The 22,435-nt window shown below is 39.4% G+C and overlaps 9 protein-coding genes across 9 annotated transcripts; 5 read left to right on the top strand and 4 right to left on the bottom strand.

The window, feature by feature from the left end:
- Positions 1–219: 219 nt before the first annotated feature.
- Positions 220–1,277, top strand: BATDEDRAFT_27178 (uncharacterized protein; the record flags this gene model as incomplete). The annotated part of the gene is made up of 3 exons (XM_006681336.1): positions 220–463; positions 563–1,018; positions 1,111–1,277. The coding sequence occupies 3 exons, from the start codon at positions 220–222 to the stop codon at positions 1,275–1,277; spliced, it is 867 nt and encodes a 288-aa protein (XP_006681399.1).
- Positions 1,278–1,880: 603 nt separating this feature from the next.
- BATDEDRAFT_27177 (uncharacterized protein) lies at positions 1,881–2,338 on the bottom strand (the record flags this gene model as incomplete). The annotated part of the gene is made up of 3 exons (XM_006681335.1): positions 1,881–2,054; positions 2,117–2,160; positions 2,245–2,338. The coding sequence occupies 3 exons, from the start codon at positions 2,336–2,338 to the stop codon at positions 1,881–1,883; spliced, it is 312 nt and encodes a 103-aa protein (XP_006681398.1).
- A 72-nt stretch (positions 2,339–2,410) lies between these two features.
- BATDEDRAFT_35859 (uncharacterized protein) lies at positions 2,411–4,389 on the bottom strand (the record flags this gene model as incomplete). The annotated part of the gene is made up of 5 exons (XM_006681393.1): positions 2,411–2,863; positions 3,038–3,147; positions 3,240–3,706; positions 3,833–4,023; positions 4,141–4,389. The coding sequence occupies 5 exons, from the start codon at positions 4,387–4,389 to the stop codon at positions 2,540–2,542; spliced, it is 1,341 nt and encodes a 446-aa protein (XP_006681456.1). The 3' UTR covers positions 2,411–2,539.
- Positions 4,390–5,393: 1,004 nt separating this feature from the next.
- Positions 5,394–6,685, top strand: BATDEDRAFT_30589 (diphthine synthase; the record flags this gene model as incomplete). Its single annotated transcript, XM_006681371.1, has 6 exons — positions 5,394–5,531; positions 5,618–5,742; positions 5,831–6,060; positions 6,146–6,185; positions 6,265–6,356; positions 6,462–6,685. 6 exons carry the CDS (start codon positions 5,394–5,396, stop codon positions 6,683–6,685), a joined length of 849 nt encoding a protein of 282 aa, XP_006681434.1.
- On the bottom strand, positions 5,688–8,831 carry BATDEDRAFT_33621 (RNA-processing protein NOP58; the record flags this gene model as incomplete). Its single annotated transcript, XM_006681383.1, has 5 exons — positions 5,688–5,735; positions 5,846–5,849; positions 6,892–7,107; positions 7,208–8,374; positions 8,710–8,831. The coding sequence occupies 5 exons, from the start codon at positions 8,829–8,831 to the stop codon at positions 5,688–5,690; spliced, it is 1,557 nt and encodes a 518-aa protein (XP_006681446.1).
- A 784-nt stretch (positions 8,832–9,615) lies between these two features.
- On the top strand, positions 9,616–11,163 carry BATDEDRAFT_37342 (uncharacterized protein). The gene is made up of 4 exons (XM_006681409.1): positions 9,616–9,911; positions 10,079–10,352; positions 10,451–10,550; positions 10,678–11,163. Exons 1-4 carry the CDS (start codon positions 9,713–9,715, stop codon positions 11,065–11,067), a joined length of 963 nt encoding a protein of 320 aa, XP_006681472.1. The 5' UTR covers positions 9,616–9,712; the 3' UTR covers positions 11,068–11,163.
- Positions 11,164–12,288: 1,125 nt separating this feature from the next.
- BATDEDRAFT_91208 (uncharacterized protein) lies at positions 12,289–18,208 on the top strand (the record flags this gene model as incomplete). Its single annotated transcript, XM_006681479.1, has 5 exons — positions 12,289–12,474; positions 12,788–12,880; positions 13,056–13,190; positions 13,612–13,743; positions 14,273–18,208. 5 exons carry the CDS (start codon positions 12,289–12,291, stop codon positions 18,206–18,208), a joined length of 4,482 nt encoding a protein of 1,493 aa, XP_006681542.1.
- Positions 18,209–18,401: 193 nt separating this feature from the next.
- Positions 18,402–20,163, top strand: BATDEDRAFT_91114 (F1F0 ATP synthase subunit gamma). Its single transcript, XM_006681478.1, has 5 exons — positions 18,402–18,520; positions 18,917–19,048; positions 19,264–19,662; positions 19,749–19,969; positions 20,035–20,163. Exons 1-5 carry the CDS (start codon positions 18,415–18,417, stop codon positions 20,065–20,067), a joined length of 891 nt encoding a protein of 296 aa, XP_006681541.1. The 5' UTR covers positions 18,402–18,414; the 3' UTR covers positions 20,068–20,163.
- A 126-nt stretch (positions 20,164–20,289) lies between these two features.
- Positions 20,290–22,041, bottom strand: BATDEDRAFT_27171 (uncharacterized protein; the record flags this gene model as incomplete). Its single annotated transcript, XM_006681334.1, has 8 exons — positions 20,290–20,511; positions 20,588–20,750; positions 20,858–20,865; positions 20,987–21,087; positions 21,183–21,305; positions 21,419–21,684; positions 21,783–21,893; positions 22,022–22,041. The coding sequence occupies 8 exons, from the start codon at positions 22,039–22,041 to the stop codon at positions 20,290–20,292; spliced, it is 1,014 nt and encodes a 337-aa protein (XP_006681397.1).
- Between the last annotated feature and the right edge of the window lie 394 nt (positions 22,042–22,435).

The following is a 22,435-nucleotide window of genomic DNA, read 5'->3' as shown; positions in this document are numbered from 1 at the left end:
GTGGATAGTCGCTATATCTAGCCATGAATTCACTCTATTAGAAAGAGTATGTAGGAATGAGTGTGTATCGTCTGTTTGATGGTCGATCCTAAAGCAAATCGAATTTTCAGTCGTAATGAAGCTCTACGATGCAATGACATGAGAATGTCAATCTATTGTGTAATGTTGATTTAAAGCACCTCAAATCTGCTTACTGCAAAAAGTTGACTGTTTAACAATATGCTGACAAGTAATATTTCCCAAGAGCAGCATTCGTATCATTTGCGAAGCAAAGAGCTTCCATCTAGCAATTCATCGAGTGATGAGCATCAAGATATTCTTGCAGTGCACGACATTTCAGTCAAGTCACAATCCAACAGAGTGTCGGCTGAGCAAACCGGACTACAATCCACTTCTGATAACACACTTTTGGCTGCTTTCCATAAATCATTGACTCCTACAAAGCTGTCTACATTTGAGCAAGGTAGAGGCTCTTGTTGTTGACAGATTTAAGCATTGTATGCATGCAACTGCAGCAATCTGACAGATGGTAGCTGACTATGCATTGACTTGTTTATGCCAGCATTTGTTCAAAATAGATTCACTCCAACTCGTCTTGGACAGCCTGCAAGCAGGATCATACCTGGCTCTAAAACTAACACAAGATCTGGAGCAGATGTTCAGGCATCTTCACCAGTTACTGTCTTTAAGCGTCCAACTCTCAAAACTGGTCAAGATGTCATTGCCAAGTCCAGTCTTGTAACAAAACAAAACAGAAAACAAACTCCAGCTGTCGAATTTGCCAAAAAACCACTTCCGTGTGCACAGATCGTGCCAGTAAGCAAACCGTCTGTAACCAACACTCTTAGAAAGTCCATGAGCATACCACACATGAATACCACGGCCATTTCCAAACAGATCTCTTCTCCTGTAACTCCTTACCCAAGTTGCATCAATGCCTCTGTAAATCAACTGCGCGGACACAAAGTATCTATAAAACGTGCTTTACCCATTTTGCCATCGTCCGTTTATGATGACGGTAAGCTCTAGATGTATCGTGTTTTTTATGGTCAAATGGTCAGCTAACAGTCGCATGTTTTTGCCAATGTATAAAACTTGACGATTGCACAGAAAATCCATTTTCTGTGTCATCAAAGCCAAACAAGGAGCTTAAATCAGAAAATGAACCAGCACTGCTTTTGCAAAAAATTGCATCCCACGAAGCAACGATTTTAAATCTGACAAAAGATTTAGTAATGGCTAACCAAAAAAATGTAGATTTAGGCAAGATAGTTTAACAGTGCTTATATTGCTCAGGTTGAATAATTTGAGGTGTGCTAACTCTTGTTCCAACTATTACAGATCTAGAGATTCAACGGCTAAAAAATATAATTTCTGCTGGCACTACACAATTATCAAATGGGAATAACAATGCAACTCCTGTTCGTATTGCTGAGCAATCTCGGTCACTACATGGCGGCTCTTTTTCAGCAGAGTCGCTAGTAGGTGCTTTGAATGTAAATGCTGATTTTAACTGGTACTGCCTATTTGTCTGTAACCTATCTCCTGCGTCTAACATGAATATTTTTGATACCACCTCAAATTAGGGATTGACAATGGAAAGACAAGAAACGGTATCACCACATATGGATGAGCATCAAGCTATCCCATTGCAACTTTCGGTGCCGTCTAGTCCAGGAACCCCACGATCTAAAATTCCAATGAAAAAGCGAATGCTTGCCATGGGTCTGGAAGACAGCCCCAGTGCTTAGGTGATCCCACTAATTTTATTATTTCATTTGCCTCTTGCTTCCCCTACACTGCCGATGTTGACTTTTATGGTTCATTTTATTTTCAAACAAATGCATGCTGTACTAGAATGTCAAACCCATCATCGAGTGTCATGTCTGCTCTATTGGAATGCCATTTTTAATTGGATCAACAATGTGATTGTCTGAAGTATGAATAAACTTGGTAGATAATTCAAGCTGGGTATAACTTGTCTGTATCATTTTCAAATCGGCTTCGAGCATGTCATGCACCATTGATGACATTGCAGCATCCATTGTGTTTGCCTAAACCAACAATAACCCAACTTTAATAACAAATGTAAAAAAACTCGCAGCGTTTCAAGTACCTTTGCATGGAATTCAGAAAGCATACAGTCACATTTGTTTATTTCTAGTCATGTCATAAAGTATCAAGATTACAGCATGAGTAGTGTTGTAGAAACCAATCCAATTGCAATCAGTTTACATATCTTACCGGATCTTACTTGAGCAAGAGTTGTATAGACAGGCTCAAGTTGAGATTTAAATGCAGCTGCATCAACACAATCACGGAGAGGACTGCACGACATGGTTGAAAGGGAAATTTTGGTGAGACAGTCGTATTTAATGTCAAGAAAATTAGAATCTAGTAAAAACATGCATAGTTGTAGAAACAATTATTTATTGAACCAGCATGGGAGTTCAAGCCAGAATTGAACGAATGAAAAGCATAAACGTGAGGTCATTGTAGAAAAACCCAAAATACTCCAATTTCACAAGACAAGCTAATCTTATGGTTTGGGGCCGATCATGGTCTCTGGACGAACATACTGGTCAAACTGTTCCGAAGTAAGCAAACCCAGAGAAATAGTGGCCTGCTTGAGTGAGGTGCCTTCTTTGTGGGCTTTCTTGGCAGCCTTGGCAGCGTTGTCATATCCAATATATGGGTTGAGAGCAGTAACGAGCATGAGGGATTCATGCAGAAGCGATTCGATACGCTTTTCGTTGGCTTGAATGCCTACCACGCAGTTCTTTGTGAAGGATAGGCAGGCATCGGCAAGCAGGCGAGTAGAATGCAGTAGATTCTTGATCATGACGGGCTTGAACACGTTAAGCTGTAGTGTTTGATTTTGACCCATTCAAATATTACAGTTATTATGCATACAAAAAAAGACTGGTATGCAGCCAAACAGCAATTTCTATTGATTAAACCTTTGACTTGCCTCAAAATGTCCTTGTGCTCCTGATATGGTAATGGCGACGTGATTTCCCATAACTTGAGAGCATACCATAGTCATAGCCTCGCATTGAGTAGGATTGACTTTTCCGGGCATGATGGATGACCCTGGTTCGTTTTCAGGAAGAAGAAGCTCACCAAGGCCACAACGAGGTCCAGATCCTATTATACGCGCATTTAAAAAACAAATCAGTTGTTTAAATCTTGTACAGGTTCAACACATTTGCGTCTGGTTAAAATACGGTTACACTCACCAAGCATGCGAACATCGTTGGCAATTTTGTTGAGAGAGACAGCAAGAGTATTGAGAGCACCGCTAGCTTCGACAATAGCATCATGTGCAGCAAGAGCCTCGAACTTGTTAGGTGCAGTCTGGAAAGGAAGGCCAGTATCATGAGCAATCTGAGAAGCAATCTTGACATCGTATCCCTTTTTAGTATTGAGCCCAGTACCAACAGCAGTGCCGCCTTGAGCAAGATTGTATAGATGAGGAAGCGAGGAGCGCACGCGCTCAATGCCATAGGTAATTTGTTGAGTGTATCCAGAAAACTCTTGACCAAGAGTTAGAGGGGTAGCATCTTGAAGATGGGTACGACCAATCTTGATAATGTGCTGGAAAGCCTGGGATTTTTCGGCCAAAGCTGTTTCAAGAACTTGCAAAGCGGGGAGAAGGCGAGAGTTGAACTCAAGGGCAGCAGCAACATGCATGGCAGTAGGAAAACTAGTCAAATACACATACGGTAAGGGATGAGATTGATGATCATGGACTGTGAAGCATATCATTGAATGGGTCATGCAATCCAGATTAAACTCGAAATCTACAGTTCTGGAAAGTATGTGAACCTACGTGTCATTGGAGGACTGACCACTGTTGACATGGTCGTTTGGATGGACAGGCTTTTGGGAACCAAGTTCACCACCAAGAAGCTCGATTGCGCGGTTGGCAAGAACCTCATTGACATTCATGTTGGTCTGGGTACCAGAGCCAGTTTGCCAGACGACAAGGGGGAAATGATCATTGAGCTTGCCTTGAATCACCTTTTTCATTACACCATACGGTCATGAATCAGCCATGTTTCCATTATTAAAACCTCGTCAAATGCAAGTCTGCATCTAGATCACAAGTATTGGACAATCAGCATTTAAAACACATACCTCATCTGCAGCCTGAACAATAGCCTTTCCAACAGTCTGGTCAAGACCAGTCTCCATATTGACAGTTGCGGCTGCTTTTTTAATAATAGCGAATGCCTTGATGACAGGCTCAGGAATACGCTCCGATGAGCCGCCAATATCAAAGTTTTGAAGCGAACGCTGAGTCTGGGCACCCCAGTACTTTTCAGCAGGAACAAGAATATCACCAAAGGTATCCTTTTCCTTTCTAAAAGAGTTCTGTGTAGTCATTTTGAATTGGGATATAGTGCTGGTTAGACGAGTATAGAAGATCAAATTGATTGTTGTAAAGCAAGAATTTTAAAGGTGATCGTGCGGCTTTGAGTCTTTTCAGAATGATGAATCGATCGACAACATACTTGCCTGGATAGCACTAGTGACAGAGAAGCTGCGAACAGAGGTAGCCATACTGGAGATGCGGTTGATGTTCAAGGGCTAATATAGTGATGATAGTGTATAATGTGGTTGGACGCCATATAAATGATAGATCAGTAAATGCTATTGGTTTGGAAATAATATCTAGTTGGCTCAACCCTATTCATAAGTATTCATATATTGACTATGCCTATTAAGAATCAGTATCCATTCTTACAATAGCAGAAGCCCGAATTCGGAACATGATGCGTGGATAGAAAAGAATTGCACAACACTTTTGGTATCGGAAAAACCATGAATTTGTTACCAGCATTATTTGTCCACTTGCACAAATCCTACAACAGCCAACTACAATTGTCTTGACGTAAAATATGAATACCAGGTAAAAATGCCAATCTCATCAAATGATTGGTACCAATTTATTGAGTATTATGTCCTGAACTCATTGACCGGTTCTTGTATTCGTTTTTATAACAAGTACCAGATATTCACATCAGTCTCAATACATCCTGGATCTTTAGTACTTGTACAAACTCATTTTTGTAGTCTAGAAACTCGCAGATACGTTCGCGCTCTAATTCAAAATAAAGATCGTATATCAGAAATGCAATGGTTATTTCCGAGTCACTCAATGTTTGAATAAAAAGAGAGTTGGAGATTGAACAAGTGTCAAGAATGTGCAATTCACTAAACTGCAATGTGATCATTCATTTGGTACTTGTTACAGAAGCAAGGACAAGAACCAGTCAATGAGTTCAGGACATAATACTCAATAAATTGGTATCAATCATTTGATGAGATTGGCATTTTTACCTGGTATTCATATTTTACGTCAAGACGATTGTAGTTCAAGTCAGAATATGGTTCTTTATATTATTGGCCTCGGTCTTGCCGACGAAAAAGACATCACAGTCAAAGGACTGGAGATTGTCAAGTCATGCGAACGAATCTATCTAGAAGCCTACACCAGCATTCTAATGGTTTCAAAAGAAAAATTGGTTTGTTTAAACTCAATATATCAATGATATCAATGCAAACTGTAGTTTTTGATTGTCTACTAAACATCATATTTTCTATTCAACAGGAAGCATTTTATGGAAAAGAGATTGTTATTGCTGATAGAGAGATGGTTGAATCAGAGGCCGACGCTATTTTCAACAATGCTGAAAATGTTGATATCGCCTTTTTGGTGGTTGGCGATCCTTTTGGGTAGGTATTTATAATCAACCATCAATTGATTCGATCAATCCAACTCATACTATTTCCTTTAAATGAATCTTATTTGAATATGTTATAGAGCAACAACACATACAGATCTGGTAGTTCGAGCCAAAGAACGAGGCATTAAAGTTGTCAGCATACACAATGCTTCTATTATGAACGCTATCGGCTGCTGTGGTCTTCAGCTCTACAACTATGGCCAAACAATCTCGATCGTCTTCTTTACTGAAAACTGGCGTCCCGATTCGTTTTATGACAAGATTAAACAGAACAGAGATTTAGGCTTGCATACTCTATGTCTTCTTGGTAATCTCTCTTATTTACCATTTTGTAGTATCCTTGTTTTTTACGAGTTTTTACTCAATACTGATCGATTTGTTGATCCTTGTAGACATCAAAGTGAAGGAGCAAAGCAGCGAAAACATGGCCAGGTGAGCGATTGGATTTATATTTTGATGTCATTCGAATTACACAATATATTGAATAGTTTGGTCATCTAATTGATTGTAGAGGACGCAAGATTTATGAGCCACCAAGGTATATGACTGTAAATCAGGCAGTTGAGCAACTTTTAGAGATTGAAGAAAAACGTGGACTTCAAGGTAACCTATTTCAACCTGACTTGTCAAGCTAGTGTATCTACAAATGTCAAATCAACTCATGTCTGCTCTTGTTTTCATGCATAATTGCCAATCATTAAAAAACAGTATACACTCCAAGCACTATTGCAGTCGGACTTGCTCGGATCGGGTCAGAGGACCAATCAATTGTCGCCGGTACAATGGAGGAGCTTCTGACTGTAGATTTTGGCGGTCCTTTGCATTCATTTGTCATTCCAGGAAATGTGCATTTTCTGGAAGCAGATATCTTGCGCATGTTTGCTGTAGACAAAAACTCTTTTGATTCAAATGTCATAGTTTTGGAGCATTAAATTCATTTACTCCTCATACCAGCTTGTTGGTTTTACATTACTTTGAAAGTCTTACTGTTCAAGTATTAAATCATTGGGTCCATAATATAGTATTGGTCTAATTTCTATCAACGCGCCAATTAGACTTTTGTAATCTTCAACGTAAAGAATTTAATGGCAGTGTATTTGAACATTCAATTTATTTAAACTCGACTACAAAGATCTACTCTTCAGAGTCTTTGCCTTTTTTGCTCTTCTTGGTCTTTTTGCTCTTCTTCTCCACGGACTCACCCTCTTCTGCACGTCTCTTTTTGGATTTGGGTTCCGCTTCTGAATCTTCTTTAGATGCGTCCTTGGACTTCTTCTTTGGAGTTTTAACTGGCTCATCAACCTCCATTGAAGTTACTGGAATAACAATATCATTTGAAGGATTATAGCTGCTACTGTATAATTCAAATTCATTTAAACAAGTGCAAAGTTAGCATCAATCCAACTTCAATTTAGTGAATCATTGCAATAATTTTTCATCCAATCAAAACTTACATGTTGGCAGTGGCAATGCTTGCAGCTGGCTTTTGAGGTGTTTTTGCCTTGACAGCAGCAGAATTTGTGACACGGACAGCCTTGCCTTCAAGTTGACGAAGACGGGCCTCAACCTTGGCACGCTGCACAATACCGATTTCAGAGTTTTCACCTTCACCAAGAGCATCACAACGAATTGCAAGAGCTGCTTTTGTAGCAACGGTACGTGCAATCTTTCCCTTGATCTTGGGTCCAGCTTGGCCAACAAGAGAAGCGTGATAAATCAGACCATATTTAGGAGTGGCATGCTTAGACTTGAGTGCACGAAACAAAGCCTTTTCGGCACCAAGAATCTGGACAGTTGAAGCAGGCTGCTTGGCAAGGTTAAGAAGTGATCCGGCGTGGGAAATCAAGCGAGCACCAACAAGCTCGCCAACAAGACATGTAAGATTAGGAGCAATGGCAGCCATTCTGTTCTTGAGGTAGTCAAACAGCTGTGCACGATATTCTGTAATAGAGATGATTTGGTCACAAAGATATGAAATATTTTCGGTATCCTCGGCAGAAATCTCAGTTCCCATTGAAATCTCGGCAGCATCCTTGAGATTTTGTTCAAGCTCAGTTGGAAGAATGGCAGAAAAATCTGTAGAGGAAGCATTGGTACGGACGCCCATCAATTTGACTGTTTTGGCAAACGCCAGATTGTCCACAATGATCTTTGCCAGTTCAGGGAAATGCCAGCCGTACCATTCTTTGGCACGCATAGCATATGTGTTGAGCTCCTTGTCCAGATCATCCAAAAGAGCAATCGCCTGAATAATCATTGTATCAACCTTGTCAGGAGAAAACTTGAGCTTATATCGAGACAAGGAGTGTGATAAACCAAGAACCATTGCATTCATGTCGGACTCGGCGAGACCGGTGATGAGAGATGAGAGCTGTGATCGGATGCCACGGAAAAGTTCATTGACGGCATTATCAGAGACGACTTTGATGTTAAGTTTCTTTGCAATAGCTGCACCAAGTTTCGAGTCACCAACAGCAAGCGTATCAGACAGGTCCTTGCCAGCAATTTCCTTGCTCAAGAAGCTCTTGAGGTTTTTGGAGATTTTTCCTTCAACGAGAGCGGTTACGGCTGACAAGGCATCCGTTGTGTTTTCAAACTTGGAAAATGCCTTGAGTTTAACACTGATGCATAGATTAAAATAAATTAAAAAGGAGGGTTTGTTAGTATTTTAAAAAAGCTCTGTTCCTGAAAATACGATTACTGCATGCTCTCCCATACTGCATGACATGCAGCATAAAAATTTCATCGTCATTCATGATGGTAGCAGCAATCAAAGCAATCACAGAATATCAACTATTTTGATTGCTGTACTCATGTAGAATCTCAAAAGATGGCATTCAAGCCAAATTTGACAATCGTTACAAGAAAAAACGGAAAGAAAAAGGAGCAAATCCAGCTATAATGATACCACAGCCAGATCAAATGCAGTTCGTTTATCGATCAAGAGCATGCTCACGTTTTGTTTGCAGCCTGAGAAGTCTCAAAGCTCTGGTAAATATCATCCGGAGCAGACATCTTGCCATCATCGAGCAGTTTAAACAGGGCATATCCCGCAGGTGTTTCGAATAGCACCAACATGGTCGTGAATGCGTTGAAAAAACTTTCTGAAAATTTTAAGAAAAAACTATCCCCGAAAAATAATTTGGCGAATTGCCAAATTTTTCGGCTGAAATCAACTTGTTGTATTGTAAAAAATGAAATATGCAGCATACAGTCACGAGCTGATCATGTATTGGTAGAATACAAATTCTCCGTTGCGTGACCTTGTTTTACAACTGAATCCACAAAATTGAATACTGACCAAGTGCTAAAATGCATGATAAACATCTCGTTAAATTTACTGGCCAATATCGTATTGTTTAAACCTTTTAAAGTTGACCGAAATTTCTTCTCTATGCTCATTTTTGTACAACTAAATCAATATTCACATCTGATTCAATACATCTCACTTGTTTAATCTTCAACTCTCACAAAACATTGTGGTTGGTATGCATAGTTGCATTTCTGGACACGATTTTTGTTTTTTAAACTAGAGCGTAAACATGCGAGTTTTTAGGATACAGGAGGTTTATTGGCAAGTCAACCCCAATATCTGAATTGCAATGACCGAGTCTGGTGATTCTACAATGCACGGTTATATAAAAAAATAGTAGGAAAGCGCAGCAAATATTCAATCATTGTCTATTTTGAAGCAAATAGAGGCAGTGACTGCAAAATAGTGTTACATTTTACGTGAATACAATTGTAAATATATACTGTCATTGTCACATTTCAAAACAGTTTGTTCAGATTCAATTGCCATTATCTATAATAAAAAACAATCGCTCAAAGTTTTATTTAAACCAGTTTTTAACTTTTAAACCAAATTCTTACTATACTAATCGTGTAGATCATACTTTTATATTAAATAGCGACACAGACTTTGTAAACGCACCTTTACGAATCCAGTATATACTAAAATGGCAGGTCGAACCGCACTTGCAACGACTAATACTAACCATAGTAAGCAAAAAACACAAAACGGGCGACATCCTCACAACCCACTTTTGGTGAAGCATGTTGTAGGCAAAACACGCCAGACTGTTTACGATCTTCCAGGCGAGGACCATGTATACGGCAAGCAAATCGAACGTGATTCTACGGAAAAAACAGGAGTCAGTAAGTCCTCTATTGAAGGCTGGTATTACTTTATATAAAGTTTATTTTGATACAGCAATGTATTTGAAATAGATGAAAGTATGCGTGTTGTGTATATTTCACTCAACTCCTCCTTGTATTCCATACATCTACTTAATACTATTTAAATAATCAATGACTACTTATAGTTGCGCAAAATCAAAGCTCCAAAGCCACTATTACAGCAAAGCACTCTGCTCCTGCTCTCGACTACATTACCATGAATCGTAATGCAGCTAAAAAAGGAATCATTTCACCTAAATCTATTCGTGAATATCGTGAAGAAAACCCAATTCGCTGTGCATCAGGGGACCATTCACTGTATAATGGAAAAGCTAGTGGTCAGGAGCGTGGTTTACAGCGTACTCGAGGTCCGTTGCCCAGTGATACCAATGTCAATTTTACTTATGGAAAACCAACTCGGTAAATTAAATTTATGCCATCAATCATATGTTAGTAAATATATCGGCTTTGATGTATTTGCTAAAAGTATTGCTTTTATTTGGTATACATACTATTAGTCCATCTACCCCTGTTTCTTGTCTTATGACTGACAGATACCAGCGCGAGTGGCTTGACCAGCTCGAGAGCAAACAAAAGGAGCAAGAGAAAATTAACAAGGTAATTTGGTATTCATGTACATTGATCGTGATGGGGCAGTGCTATAGGATGAAACATACCATGCCATCTAATGAAGCCATACACAAGACTAACCTATTCCTTTTCATTCATAACTTGATTTGGACAGACCAAAACGGCCAAGAAACAGACTGCAAAGATTGCAATCTCAAGACAACGACCAGCTGCAAAAGCCAAATTAAGCGACACTAGCAATCTTAATGAGCTGTTTAAAATGTCCAAGTTCAAAAAAATCGGACCCAAGGTTGTATCTCATCGACCTGATAATGACAAGGCAATGGCTGGCATTATTGGAAAGGACAGGGCCAAGGTTTCTGCTGAAGATCTAAGACATCATAAGAACAAATCCTCCACTCAAATATGTTCCAAGGGAGTTGGCTTCAAGCCAAAAGTTAAATTAGAATCATCGAATGTGGCAGCCGCAGCTGAACCCTTATCGGAACGACACAGTACTCATGTTGATTTTTCTATCGAGGCTAGTGGGAATGATAAGGCCTGAAATGTGACATTTGCTTGATTTCCTGGATCAAGATGCTTATACCAAAGGCAATATACAAAGTAATTGCTTCAAGCACAAGCAATATAATAAAAACAAGGACGAATGGTTTAAAACCATATTCACGTAAAACCAGTAAATAAGGATGCTAAAGTGCATAATAAGCAGCAAATCTCATGAAATGATTGGGTATTAATTTCCACTAAATTTATTGGGTATTGTCCTTTAAACTCCTTGATAAAATTCATTGGTCCTTGTGCTTATTCTTGTATGAAACAACTGAGCAAATGCTACATCAGTTTCAGTAAATCTCGTATTTGTTCAATCTTCAACTCTTACAAATCAAACATTGAATGACTCGTTGAAACAACAGTTGCATTTCCGAAATGTGCAATCACTAGTTTGTTGAGCTAGAACGCGAGTGTATCTGATCCAAGATACAACAAATGTGTGTAGAGTTGTATTGATAACATCAGACCAATCAAACACAATGTATGGATTGCAATACATGGATCTGATTTCAAATTTGGTGATCATACAATGTATGGCTATATCAAATGAGAAAGGGCAGGTCCAAAACTAGTATGGTTGTAACATCATATGATGGCAGTTGTGTTGATTGGAGAATTGGAAATGTCTATTGAAAAAGCAGACAGTCTGTAGTAGCAAGACGATAAACACTCGAATATTGTCTATTCCAGAGCAAGAGCCGTTGCTAGTGTTATATTTTACACAAATTGGCTGTAATACACTAGCTTTTATCCAAGCTTCTGTTGATTAATCAATTATATATTAAAAATCAATGCAAATTAATAAAATGAATGAATGGCTGATTATTATTCAGCACAATGCATGAGCTTATAGCAAAACACAGCAGGTCATAGACTTGACAAGGACAAACCAAATACAATTGTCAGTAGATACCTGTAGTTGAAAAGGAAGAGGTATTTCTAATAACACAGCACCTCCCTATCCGTACAAACTTTTCCAAGCCACAATAGGTTTGAATGGTGCTAAAGTCAAAGTAAGCTGTCCATTGTGAGCATGAAGATGGCCATACCAGCATCTATGAATTGGCTATACCAGCACATAACCCTTGAGGATGACCCGTTGATTGCAGATTCAAAACCGTTTCGAATTGGCAATTTTCAATATTCATTAGTCATTTTTCTCGTAATTTCGGATCCACAAACTGAATTTTCGCCTTTTTGAAACTCACCATAAATGCCATCGACTTCCAATATTGATGTGGCAGGCAAGCCGATTGCAAACGAAATTGAACAGTTGAATTATACTCAAACACAGCGTCCTATAATGGATACAGGATTTCCTATAGTTGAATCCTACCAGCAACCTTCGGACACTATTGATTTTCCGGCATTAACTCGAGGATTCCTATATCCAGTCAATGTAATTACTTGCTCATTCAAATTACTTTATGCTTGATGGATTTCCCTATCGACATACGATAGGATCGTATTCGGATCATGCAGTATCACCGAGTACGGATATCATAGATACTTGGTACTCTGCTACGCAACATCCTTTCTATAGAGTTGATATGCATATGATTGAAGGATTGTCACCAACTCTCGCATTATTACTGGACACTTTCTGTACACGCCAATTTGTACTCGTAATCGCTCCGATTATTCCACAATGCTAACCCACATTTCTGATTTATGTACACTGCCATCTATGCACTATGCTCAATGGATGATAGACCCTGACTATGGCTAATCCATCCCTAATGACGGAACAGACACCTGCGTTTATCTTTTTGAATCTGGTGTCGTTGGACTTGTTGGATGCCAAGGTAATGCATTGTTGACGAGTTTTACCATTATTTGCTTTACTCTTGATACACATTGGCCCATCCATTCGCATACACCCGTTATAATGTAGCGAGTTTATTTGATGATCTAGCCACAAAACCTCCGCTCCTCCGCCCACTTCTGAACAAGTGCTGATTTCTAACCCAGCAGGTTTAGATGGTTGATCTAACTGTATGGGTGGTTGTATATGGGTCGCACGGAGGAGATGGAGAGATGACGGCAGCATTATGCTGCTATTCTACTCCGATTGGGCAAACAGCTGTCGGTCTGTGTGGTGGCCCTGAAATAAGAGTAAATTGAAAATTTAAGAGGCTGTAATAAGAGCTTCCCGTTTTGGTGGGGAATGCCAACTATTCAATCTGGTCTGAACAGAGTTTAAATCGACCCATTGAAGATGCAATAAGACTCAAGTTGGCAAGGAAAACGTTGCATCTAGGCAGAGTGTTCGGATGTAAACTATCCTTGAAATGGTCATTATCTATTGTCATGTAATATTCAACAAACTTGAATCCCATTTACTCTTGCCGCTTGCAACGGTCAATGCCAAATACTGCATAACTCATGCAGTATTTGATGCTTTCATCTCTCTTGTTTATTGCCCGCCTATTTTAATTTTTTGTTCAATTTGCATATCTATAAGCAACTAACCATGTGACGTTTTTCAAATTTACGTTTCAATACTATGCAAACATTGCATATTTTGGAACAATAGGAGCAATTGATCTCTTCGTTTGCAATTCATCTGATTCTCAAGTATTCGCACAATCCAGATCGGTCTTCCTTTTCATTCATTTTTTTAAGCGAGAGCGAGCTCCAATCCGAGTATCGGTTTATATCACCCAATGTAATTATTATGCTATTTATTGAGTTCGGCTAATTTGCCGCTGTACCACGTAAAATGCAATATTATTGCATTATCTTGTAGTCACTGCCGCTATTTTGTTTTGAATAGGCAGTGCTTGAATATTTATTGCTTTACTAGAAATTGACTGTTGCAGTCGACACTCTATTTTTCCAAACACGACAACTATGATGATGACAATATCAAGCCATCCTTTTTAAACTTGCTTATTTGGCAGTCATACATTGTACGATCGCCAAGTTTAAAACCAGATTCATTCATTGCAATCCATATACTGGATTTATTGGAGCTGTAATGTGGATACTGCTTTAAACATTTGTTTAGTATTTTTATACAAGAATTGGAATGTGACATTGTTGATTGGATTTAGTGGAATCATCATTTCATGAGATTGACTGCTGACCACTTTATATGTTCCATTTTACGTGAATACGGCTGTAATTGTATTAGATCAATTCTAATTGCATACCCTAACACTGCAAATACTACTTTTACTACTTGAATGATATAGGCATACGATATCTTTACCACTCTTGGAAAAATTATATCCATCATTATTAAACTCAAGCAAAAAACAATCGGTCCACAATCATTGGCTGAAAATGACAACGATCTTGTTTCTTCCTCGCAACAGCGTACTGTCACATCATTGCTAGCACTCTCTCACCAACAATTCCAGCCTATAGCACAACAGCAATCCAAGGCATCATTCAATTCCGAGCTGCACACACAGAATTCGATTTTTAAACGATCGCAATCCAATCTTGGCACTCTGAAGCACATTCTAACGTCAAAACAATCTGTTCCAGTTTTGTCATTATCGGCACAAACAGACAGTAAATCTATCAACTCTACACAGAAAGAAGGTTCTTTTTTTAGTTTTCTTTCTGGAAATAATGGACTTGGATTTACTGCATCTCGTGGTACCAATAACGATGCAGTCCAGCCTTCCATTTACAATCAGCAAAATGACAAGCCCGCGCATAATAAGCAGTCTTCAAAGTCTCGCAAATGGTTTATTCGCAGATCCAAAAGCACTGGCAACTTTGGTCAAAACAACTCCGTTCTGGCATCTCTTCCAACGACCACAGCACAGTTGCCATCAATCTCTACATTGAATTTAAAAAAGCAGCAACTCAATTCAGACAAGCCAGTGACTTCTAATACAGTTGCGCATATAATATCACCATGCTTACCTACATCTACTTTGTCGCAATCCATTGTTTCTACATGCAAGTCTTCTCCGCTGCCAACACCGCCAACAGATAGTTTCTTGTCATCATCGCAGCTTTTTTCAGCAGATACTGTTGCTATGGCATCAACAATAGAAACCATTTCACCTGATACTGTCATTGCTGTCAAGCCAGAGGATACTGATTCTGTGTCTATTTCCACCAAAGTGTCAACTACACAGGAGGATACAGCTAGTGTATTTACAGTAACAATGGATTCCAAGCCAACTGATCAGACGTTGGAATTGAAAAGTCAAGCAAAGGCTCAATCAGCTCAACTGGCTGATGTTTTGGTTGATGAAAGTAGCAATCAGAACAGTCTTGATGCAACACCTGTTTTGCGTGTTCTAGATATGGATCAAAATAGAAGCTTGTCTAGATCCACAATCAATGGGGAATTACAGCCTGTTTCTGGAACGGTAGAAGCCTTGGTAGATTGTCTGTTTTCCGAACCACTGTCTGGATATGCGGATGCATTTTTGTTGACGTTTCGACTATTCACTAATGCATCCAAAGTGCTAGATTGTCTAACTGCTCGCTATATTGGACTGTCCCATAATCCAATGGAAGCTACGATTTCCGCTTTGGTCACAAAGCAACTACCCGTTGTATTGATGCATCGCATCTTTTCCCTTCTCAAAAAGTGGATCACTCAGTATAGCTACGACTTTTACGATCCTGTGGCCGATAAAAAGCTCAAGGATCTTGTACATATTATTCAAGCTACCAATGACAAGTCGTATGTTAGTAGTCTGGTGGCAATCATGGATGCCAATCATGAGATTCAACAAGATACGCTTAAATATACACCCTCATATAGGTCATCTACATTAGAACGACCATCTGTTTGCGAAAGCATGAATTTGACTGAGCTGCGCGATGCTCTCAAATCTGATGTTGATATTCTCAATTTGCCATCGAGATTTATTGCTAGACATCTCACTCAAAAAGATTGGGCCATGTTTAAAGCAATCCATATATCCGAGTTTGTGCATTTCATTTCTCCAGACTCTTGTTTTGACACCCACATGAATACTCGAGACTCTCGAACTACGAATCTGACTGCCTTTATCCAACGATTTAATCAAGTCGGTTTCTGGGTGTCGACTGTTATCTGTTCATACGAAGATCTAAAGCTACGCACAAAAGCACTATCTAAATTAATCCGTGTAGCACAGCATTGCTTTAATTTTGGAAATTATAATACTTCGATGGCCGTTCTTTCCGGGCTAAGTGCCAGTCCTGTTTATCGCTTGAAAAAGACATTTGCTGGTCTATCACCACGGGTGATGGATATGCTTACAGAGATTGAAACATGCTTTGATTTCAAGTGCAACTATGTTTCGTATCGTAATACTGAAGCAGTCTCTAAAACTGCAATCATTCCCTTTCTAGGACTGATTATCAAGGATATTTCTAGTATTTATGAGATCAATGCCAACTGTCTTTCCAACGGGCTCGTCAATTTTGAAAAATATTGGAAGCTATGCCGTAGAATCTCATCTGTTACATCTTACCAGTCTTGGCCACATATTATTCCACCTTCAATTGATGACGTTGAATTTGACGAGTATCTCGCTTCTACAGTCAACGACGCTCAGTCGTGTGTGGATTTTGAGTCGGTATCAGTCTCTGAAGTTTCTATTCTGCCTAATCCCTTACTCGTGGCATCAGATGTAGATTCCAGTGCAAACCATTCTAGTTCTACCTTGTTCATACCACCCTTGTACTCTCATATTTTGCCATATCTATCACCTGAACAACTGACTATTATTTCACGAGCACTTGAACCACCAGAAGATACTTTATCGAGCTCTCATGCTTTAGACGATGCTAAATCTAATAACCGTTCTAGTAGACTTTTGCACTTTTTTGAAAATATGTCTGGACTAGCCATAAATCGTCGTAGTCAGATTTCTAATAGCGGCGCGATTGAGTCGGATAGTGATGATGATATGACTGATCTGGTGACTGCCGGCAGTGCATCAAACTCTGGTGATGTGTTGCAATCTCATTTAATTGCACCCTTGTCCTCCCCGCCTACTATGAGTACAACTCAATCCAACCCAGGATCTGCATCGAGCATTATTTCTAAACGACTTCGACTAATACGTCGGCCATTGTCTTTGTCGAGCTTCAAGTTTTCTAGTTCCCTGTCAATAAGCAGCACTGGTAATACATTGCCTTCTCCATTGAATCCTCAGCCCAGCTTTTCTATTGAGTCTGTGCGATCGACACGCTCCAGTGATGCTGATATAGTGGATGATTCGTTGCACAGAAACGTGTCTTTGGAAGTACCAAGCTTTCAAACCGATACAGCATATGCGGCAACTTTACCATCATTGATTCAGATGCCACTGTCTATGCACATGTATTCTACTGGTGCCAGTTCTGCTTTGGGATGCCTGACTTGTCCATCACCTACATCATCAGTGTCTGATTCACCCCAGATATTAACACAGCCTCCAGCATCACCCAAACTATCGTTTGTTTCTTCAGCGGGACGACGCACACCAGTAGGTCCGAATGATAATAATACAGGAGTGACACCTCCCAATGGTTCAAATCATTTTCACCATGTGCTTCGAAATGGAGTGATTGCTTCTCCACAAACACTATTTTCTAATACATCCCCGATAGCTACAGCCTCGCTTTCATCAGAGTTTACATCGCACACTACTGTGAATGCATGCCAATCGCACACTCAGACCAGTTTTGATGCCAAGGCTATTTCCAGCAGTTCCGAATGTTACTCATCGACAGCGACCACACTCAGCTCGACATCTCCGATTGTGCCATCTATTTTATTTCAAGAGTTTAATACAGCCACGATGTCTAGTTCTTCCTCACTGTCTGAATTTACTGTGATGACACAACATCTTGAAGATCATATTTTAGATCCAAATCAGCACTACCTTGATGATAACAACAATGCACAGGATGAGGTGAGGCTTGCGTTAAAACGAGGACTGAGTCTCAATTTAGCATCGTCGTTTGTTGCCTTGTCTAATGCTAATGCAGAAGATGAAGAAGATTACAATGAGGATGAAAAAGAGGTGATTGGACCTGTGACACCAGTGATGTTGGATGCTCAACCTACGGTAGTTGAAGTGGAGTTTGGAGATCCTCGATTATGGCCTCAAAGACGATTATCTCAGCCAGTGATAATACTAGATGCAGATGCGATGGGACCCAAAGAGATTGGATTTTCGTGATTTTAAAGATGAAACTCAAAGAGATTGAATTTTCGTGATTTTAAATACTGTAATCAAATAAGATGAATTTACTTTACCTTTCTGTGTGATATAATAAAGAATAATGTGTTGAAATCAATTGCCATTTTCGTTGGATTTCAAAATCAAAATTTTCTTTGGCGACTTCTCTTTCCTTTACAAGTTCACTTACCATCAACGAGTCCATCATGTTCATTGCTGGTCTTCGCTCGGCTTCGGCTGCCGTATTAACTACCTTGTCTTCGGGTGTCTTTGGTGTTCAGCCTTCTCGTAACATGGCTACTCTTAAAGAGAGTAAGTTGCTCAAGGATCTGCATTCTTGACTTGTAAAAGATCTTTACTGTCTGATATCACTCGAGTCTCTTATAGTGCATGTCCTGTCACTCCGTCTTGGATATAACATTTCTTGCGTAGTTTAGTACGCTGTTTTCCTGTGTGAAATGATGATGCCATTCTTGATTGCTATCCTATTGACGCTAAGGGTTTGACCCAACCGAATGCATGAATGCATTGGTTTCAATTCAACATCATATGTGGTCATCACACTACCCATTGACATGTCCTACAACTGGATCAGCACATATTCATCCATCAAGTGTCCTTTTGTCTCAAGTCCTATTGTGCATTTGCTAATGGTTGTCAACCAACTTCCATCATGTATTGAACTAACCATTCTATTATGTAATACAGTTTCCATGCGTCTCAAGTCTATCCAAAGTATTGGAAAGATCACAAAGTCCATGAAGATGATTGCTTCCACCAAAGTCACTCGTGCTCAGAGAATCATGGGGCAAGCTCGTATTTATGGTGGTGCTGCCACGGGTGAGTTGCTTGAAATTTCTTGTCAGATCTAGATTCTTCATATTCAATTGTATTCCATACATTGAATATGAAGAATCTCATACTGCACTATGACTAGCTCATCTCCACTTTGTTGTGGGATGAATTGGTCAGTTCTTTTATTCTGTCACTTGTTTTGACTGCACTACTCATTGCACTGGCTGCTTGTTTGAAATGATAAAATACTGTATAAATAGATATGCTCAAGCATGTTGATGTACCCGCTACAAAGGGTGATGATGCACTTGTTATCACTGTTTCTTCTGATCGTGGTCTTTGCGGTGGTATTCATTCGTCCGTTTCCAAAGCTACCAAGAGTTTTATTGCTCAAAATCCCAAAGCATCCAACGCTATTCTTGGTCTTAGGGCTCGTACTCAGATTGCTCGCGAGTATCGCGAAAACATTCTGATCTCCATTGACGGTGTGACCAAAAACATTCCCACTTGGTACGAGGCTGCTCTGATTGGCGACATTGTTCTTGCTGAAAAACCTACATTTGACTCTGCTTCCATTATCTACAACCACTTCAAGTCCTTGATTGCCTACGATGCCACCATCATCTCCGTTCCCAGTGCCAAGAGTCTTGCTGCTGCTCGTATGTTCATTAAGTTGTATTGATAAATCAGTTTGTTGTGTGGTTTGAATGTTTAACTTATTCTGTCAATGAATACTTGAAAACAGCCAAGCTTGCTGCTTACGAGTTTGAGGATGAGCTCCTCAAAAACTACGAAGAATTCACCATGGCAAACTCTCTCTACTGGGCTATGGCTGAAGGATATGCTTCCGAAATGTCTGCAAAACGAACTGCTATGGAAAATGCTACCAAGAACGCTGGAGAAATGATCCAAAAGCTTACTCTTACCTATAACCGTTCTCGTCAAGCTACCATTACAAACGAACTTGTACGTGAATTGACCATGTACTTTTAAATTGTAACTTGTTTTTAACTGATTGTTTATATTTTTAGATCGACATTATTACTGGAGCCAGTGCCATGTAGATGTGGTTTGGGGTTTCCGTTATATCGACGCCTTTGTTTTTCAGTGCCTTTTAAGACCATCTTAATGAAAATCAGCAAGATATCTTATCCAAACCTATTCAGATTGCATGTGTATGAATGCTTGGACTTATTTAACAATCTGATTCATTTTGATTCAGATGCACTGTTTTCTTGTGCGTTTTACACATTCAAGCTATTTTAAATCATGTATTGATTTCAAAATCATTTAGAACTGGACGAAAACAATCCAGCATTCAAAAAACTCTGATTCCATCTTAGAGTTTGTTTAATGTCGTCTGCCCAACCTGATCCAGCAGCAATACGACTGACGCAAGGAATATAATACTCTGAGAGTCGTAAACCAATGTAATGGTTGGGCTCAAGTAAACACATATCACGGCCATCGACCGTCACTTCTGCATCTCCTCTCGCCATGGAAGAAAGCTAAAATGTCGTGTATTGACAAGAGTGAGCTGCAAACAGCATGGTGTGTCATCAAAAGGATAAAGTGACAACTTACTTTTATGCGTATTTCAGCAGTTGCAGGGAGAACAATGGGTCTAAATGATAGTGATCTAGGACATATGGGTGTGAGCAAAAGTGCTTGAACAGACGGATGCACAATTGGGCCGCCTGCTGAGAGTGAGTATGCCGTCGATCCAGTAGGCGTGGATATAATCAACCTGCCATCCAAGTCAGATGAATCAATTATCGCGAGTTAGATCAGCCTTGAAGGTGTACCCATTCATTTAATAATGCAATGACCCAGAACATAAAAATAAGCACATACCCATCAGCCTATACAAGATGTATTCCAAAACAACAACAAAATAGGTTAATATAGGTTTGATGTGTCAGTTGCATTTTACTCCATTCAAATCTAATCATCTGGATTGCATAAAACAGATTTAATACTTACAACAACATCAGTCAAAAATTGGTTACCAACAAAAATATCGACCGCAGTAAGTTGAGCATGCTTTCCACGGTGAACCGTCAACTCGTTCATAATTTGAAGATCTACATGTTTGTAATCTGTAATACACTCAAAAGTTGGAATAACTCGAAGCAATCTGCTTAAACGATTGATTCTGGAGTTGAAAATAAAACAATACCTTTAAACAATTTCTTGTTTGCTTTGCTGTCATACAGCGAAAATGCAAGACGTATCCGGTTCATAACTGGCACACCTTCTTTGCCAAACATGCGTGACAATGCAATCTGATAATCCGAGAACTCTAATGTTGGTAATCATGGTTGATAGAGCTTTAGGTTGCAATAAAAGATAGCAGATTTGCCTCTACACAACACAAACACTAGACATGCATCTTTTAAACGAAATCGTATTTACCAAACGGCAACAAGAACCCAACCGATCCCAAAGAAAACGATATGATGGGCGGAACACGATATGGAAAAAGTGAGGATGCATGCAATAACGTGCCATCACCACCCAGTGTAACAACAAAATCCACTGCAGATAACAGATCCGACTGCTCTCCAGTGCGACCTTCAATCACATGTATTGAGTTGGCAGATTGCGATTGAGTACTAATGTCTGGTATGGATTCTTTTTCTATTAAAATATTCACTGCAGGCTGATTTTTCTCAAACCATCTAATATTTCAAAATAATACAGCATGAATTGATGATAATCTATTTTAGTGCAATATTGTTACGGATTATGCAATGCATTTGAAATGCAGACACTCTACCTTATCACTGCCCTCATGGCCTCGGTTGTCTTGGTGTCATTTTTCTTTTTAATGACAAGGACATTTCGAGGTTGCTCTGTCCATAGCAGCTGATACTCATCGGATTGTGGTCTGGAATTGCAAGTTTCAATAGCAAATGTAAGCCTTATCAAAACGACAAATTTAGATTTATCCACAAGATTCATTCTGCTGAATAATACGACTTGATAGCACATGTAGGAGTGGTCTAGTTGACTCACCTTCTGGCCCGATCCTTCATGTCTGCCTCGAGTCTACTCTGCGATGGTGTAGATTGAGATGTGCGACAATGTGAGTGATCATGAATTGACTGTGAGCGTTCCATCAGTTTATAGGGCACCATAGCGGGCAGTTTTGAAGCCGTTTGAAGTAGTCTTGTAGTCAGTTGTATTGATGGAATCTTATGCTGAACATGGTGAATAGATTGCAATGCACTACGGTTATACATGGCAAGAATTTATTTTGAAATGTTTGAAAATATAAAATTGTTGATAAAGATGAATTCATTGGTCGAACGATCAGCACATGAACAATAAGCTTTTTAAATCTAAAGATCGCTTTATGATAGAATGAAAAGTATTGCAATTCAACATTACTTTACACGTCGCATACAAAAAGAATCAAAACAGTCATTC

Source organism: Batrachochytrium dendrobatidis (genome assembly GCF_000203795.2).
Source record: "Batrachochytrium dendrobatidis JAM81 unplaced genomic scaffold BATDEscaffold_12, whole genome shotgun sequence".
In the NCBI taxonomy this organism is placed as follows: Eukaryota; Fungi; Chytridiomycota; class Chytridiomycetes; order Rhizophydiales; genus Batrachochytrium; species Batrachochytrium dendrobatidis.
The sequence above is the reverse complement of the archived record's forward strand: the minus strand, read 5'-3'. Positions and strand labels throughout refer to the sequence as shown.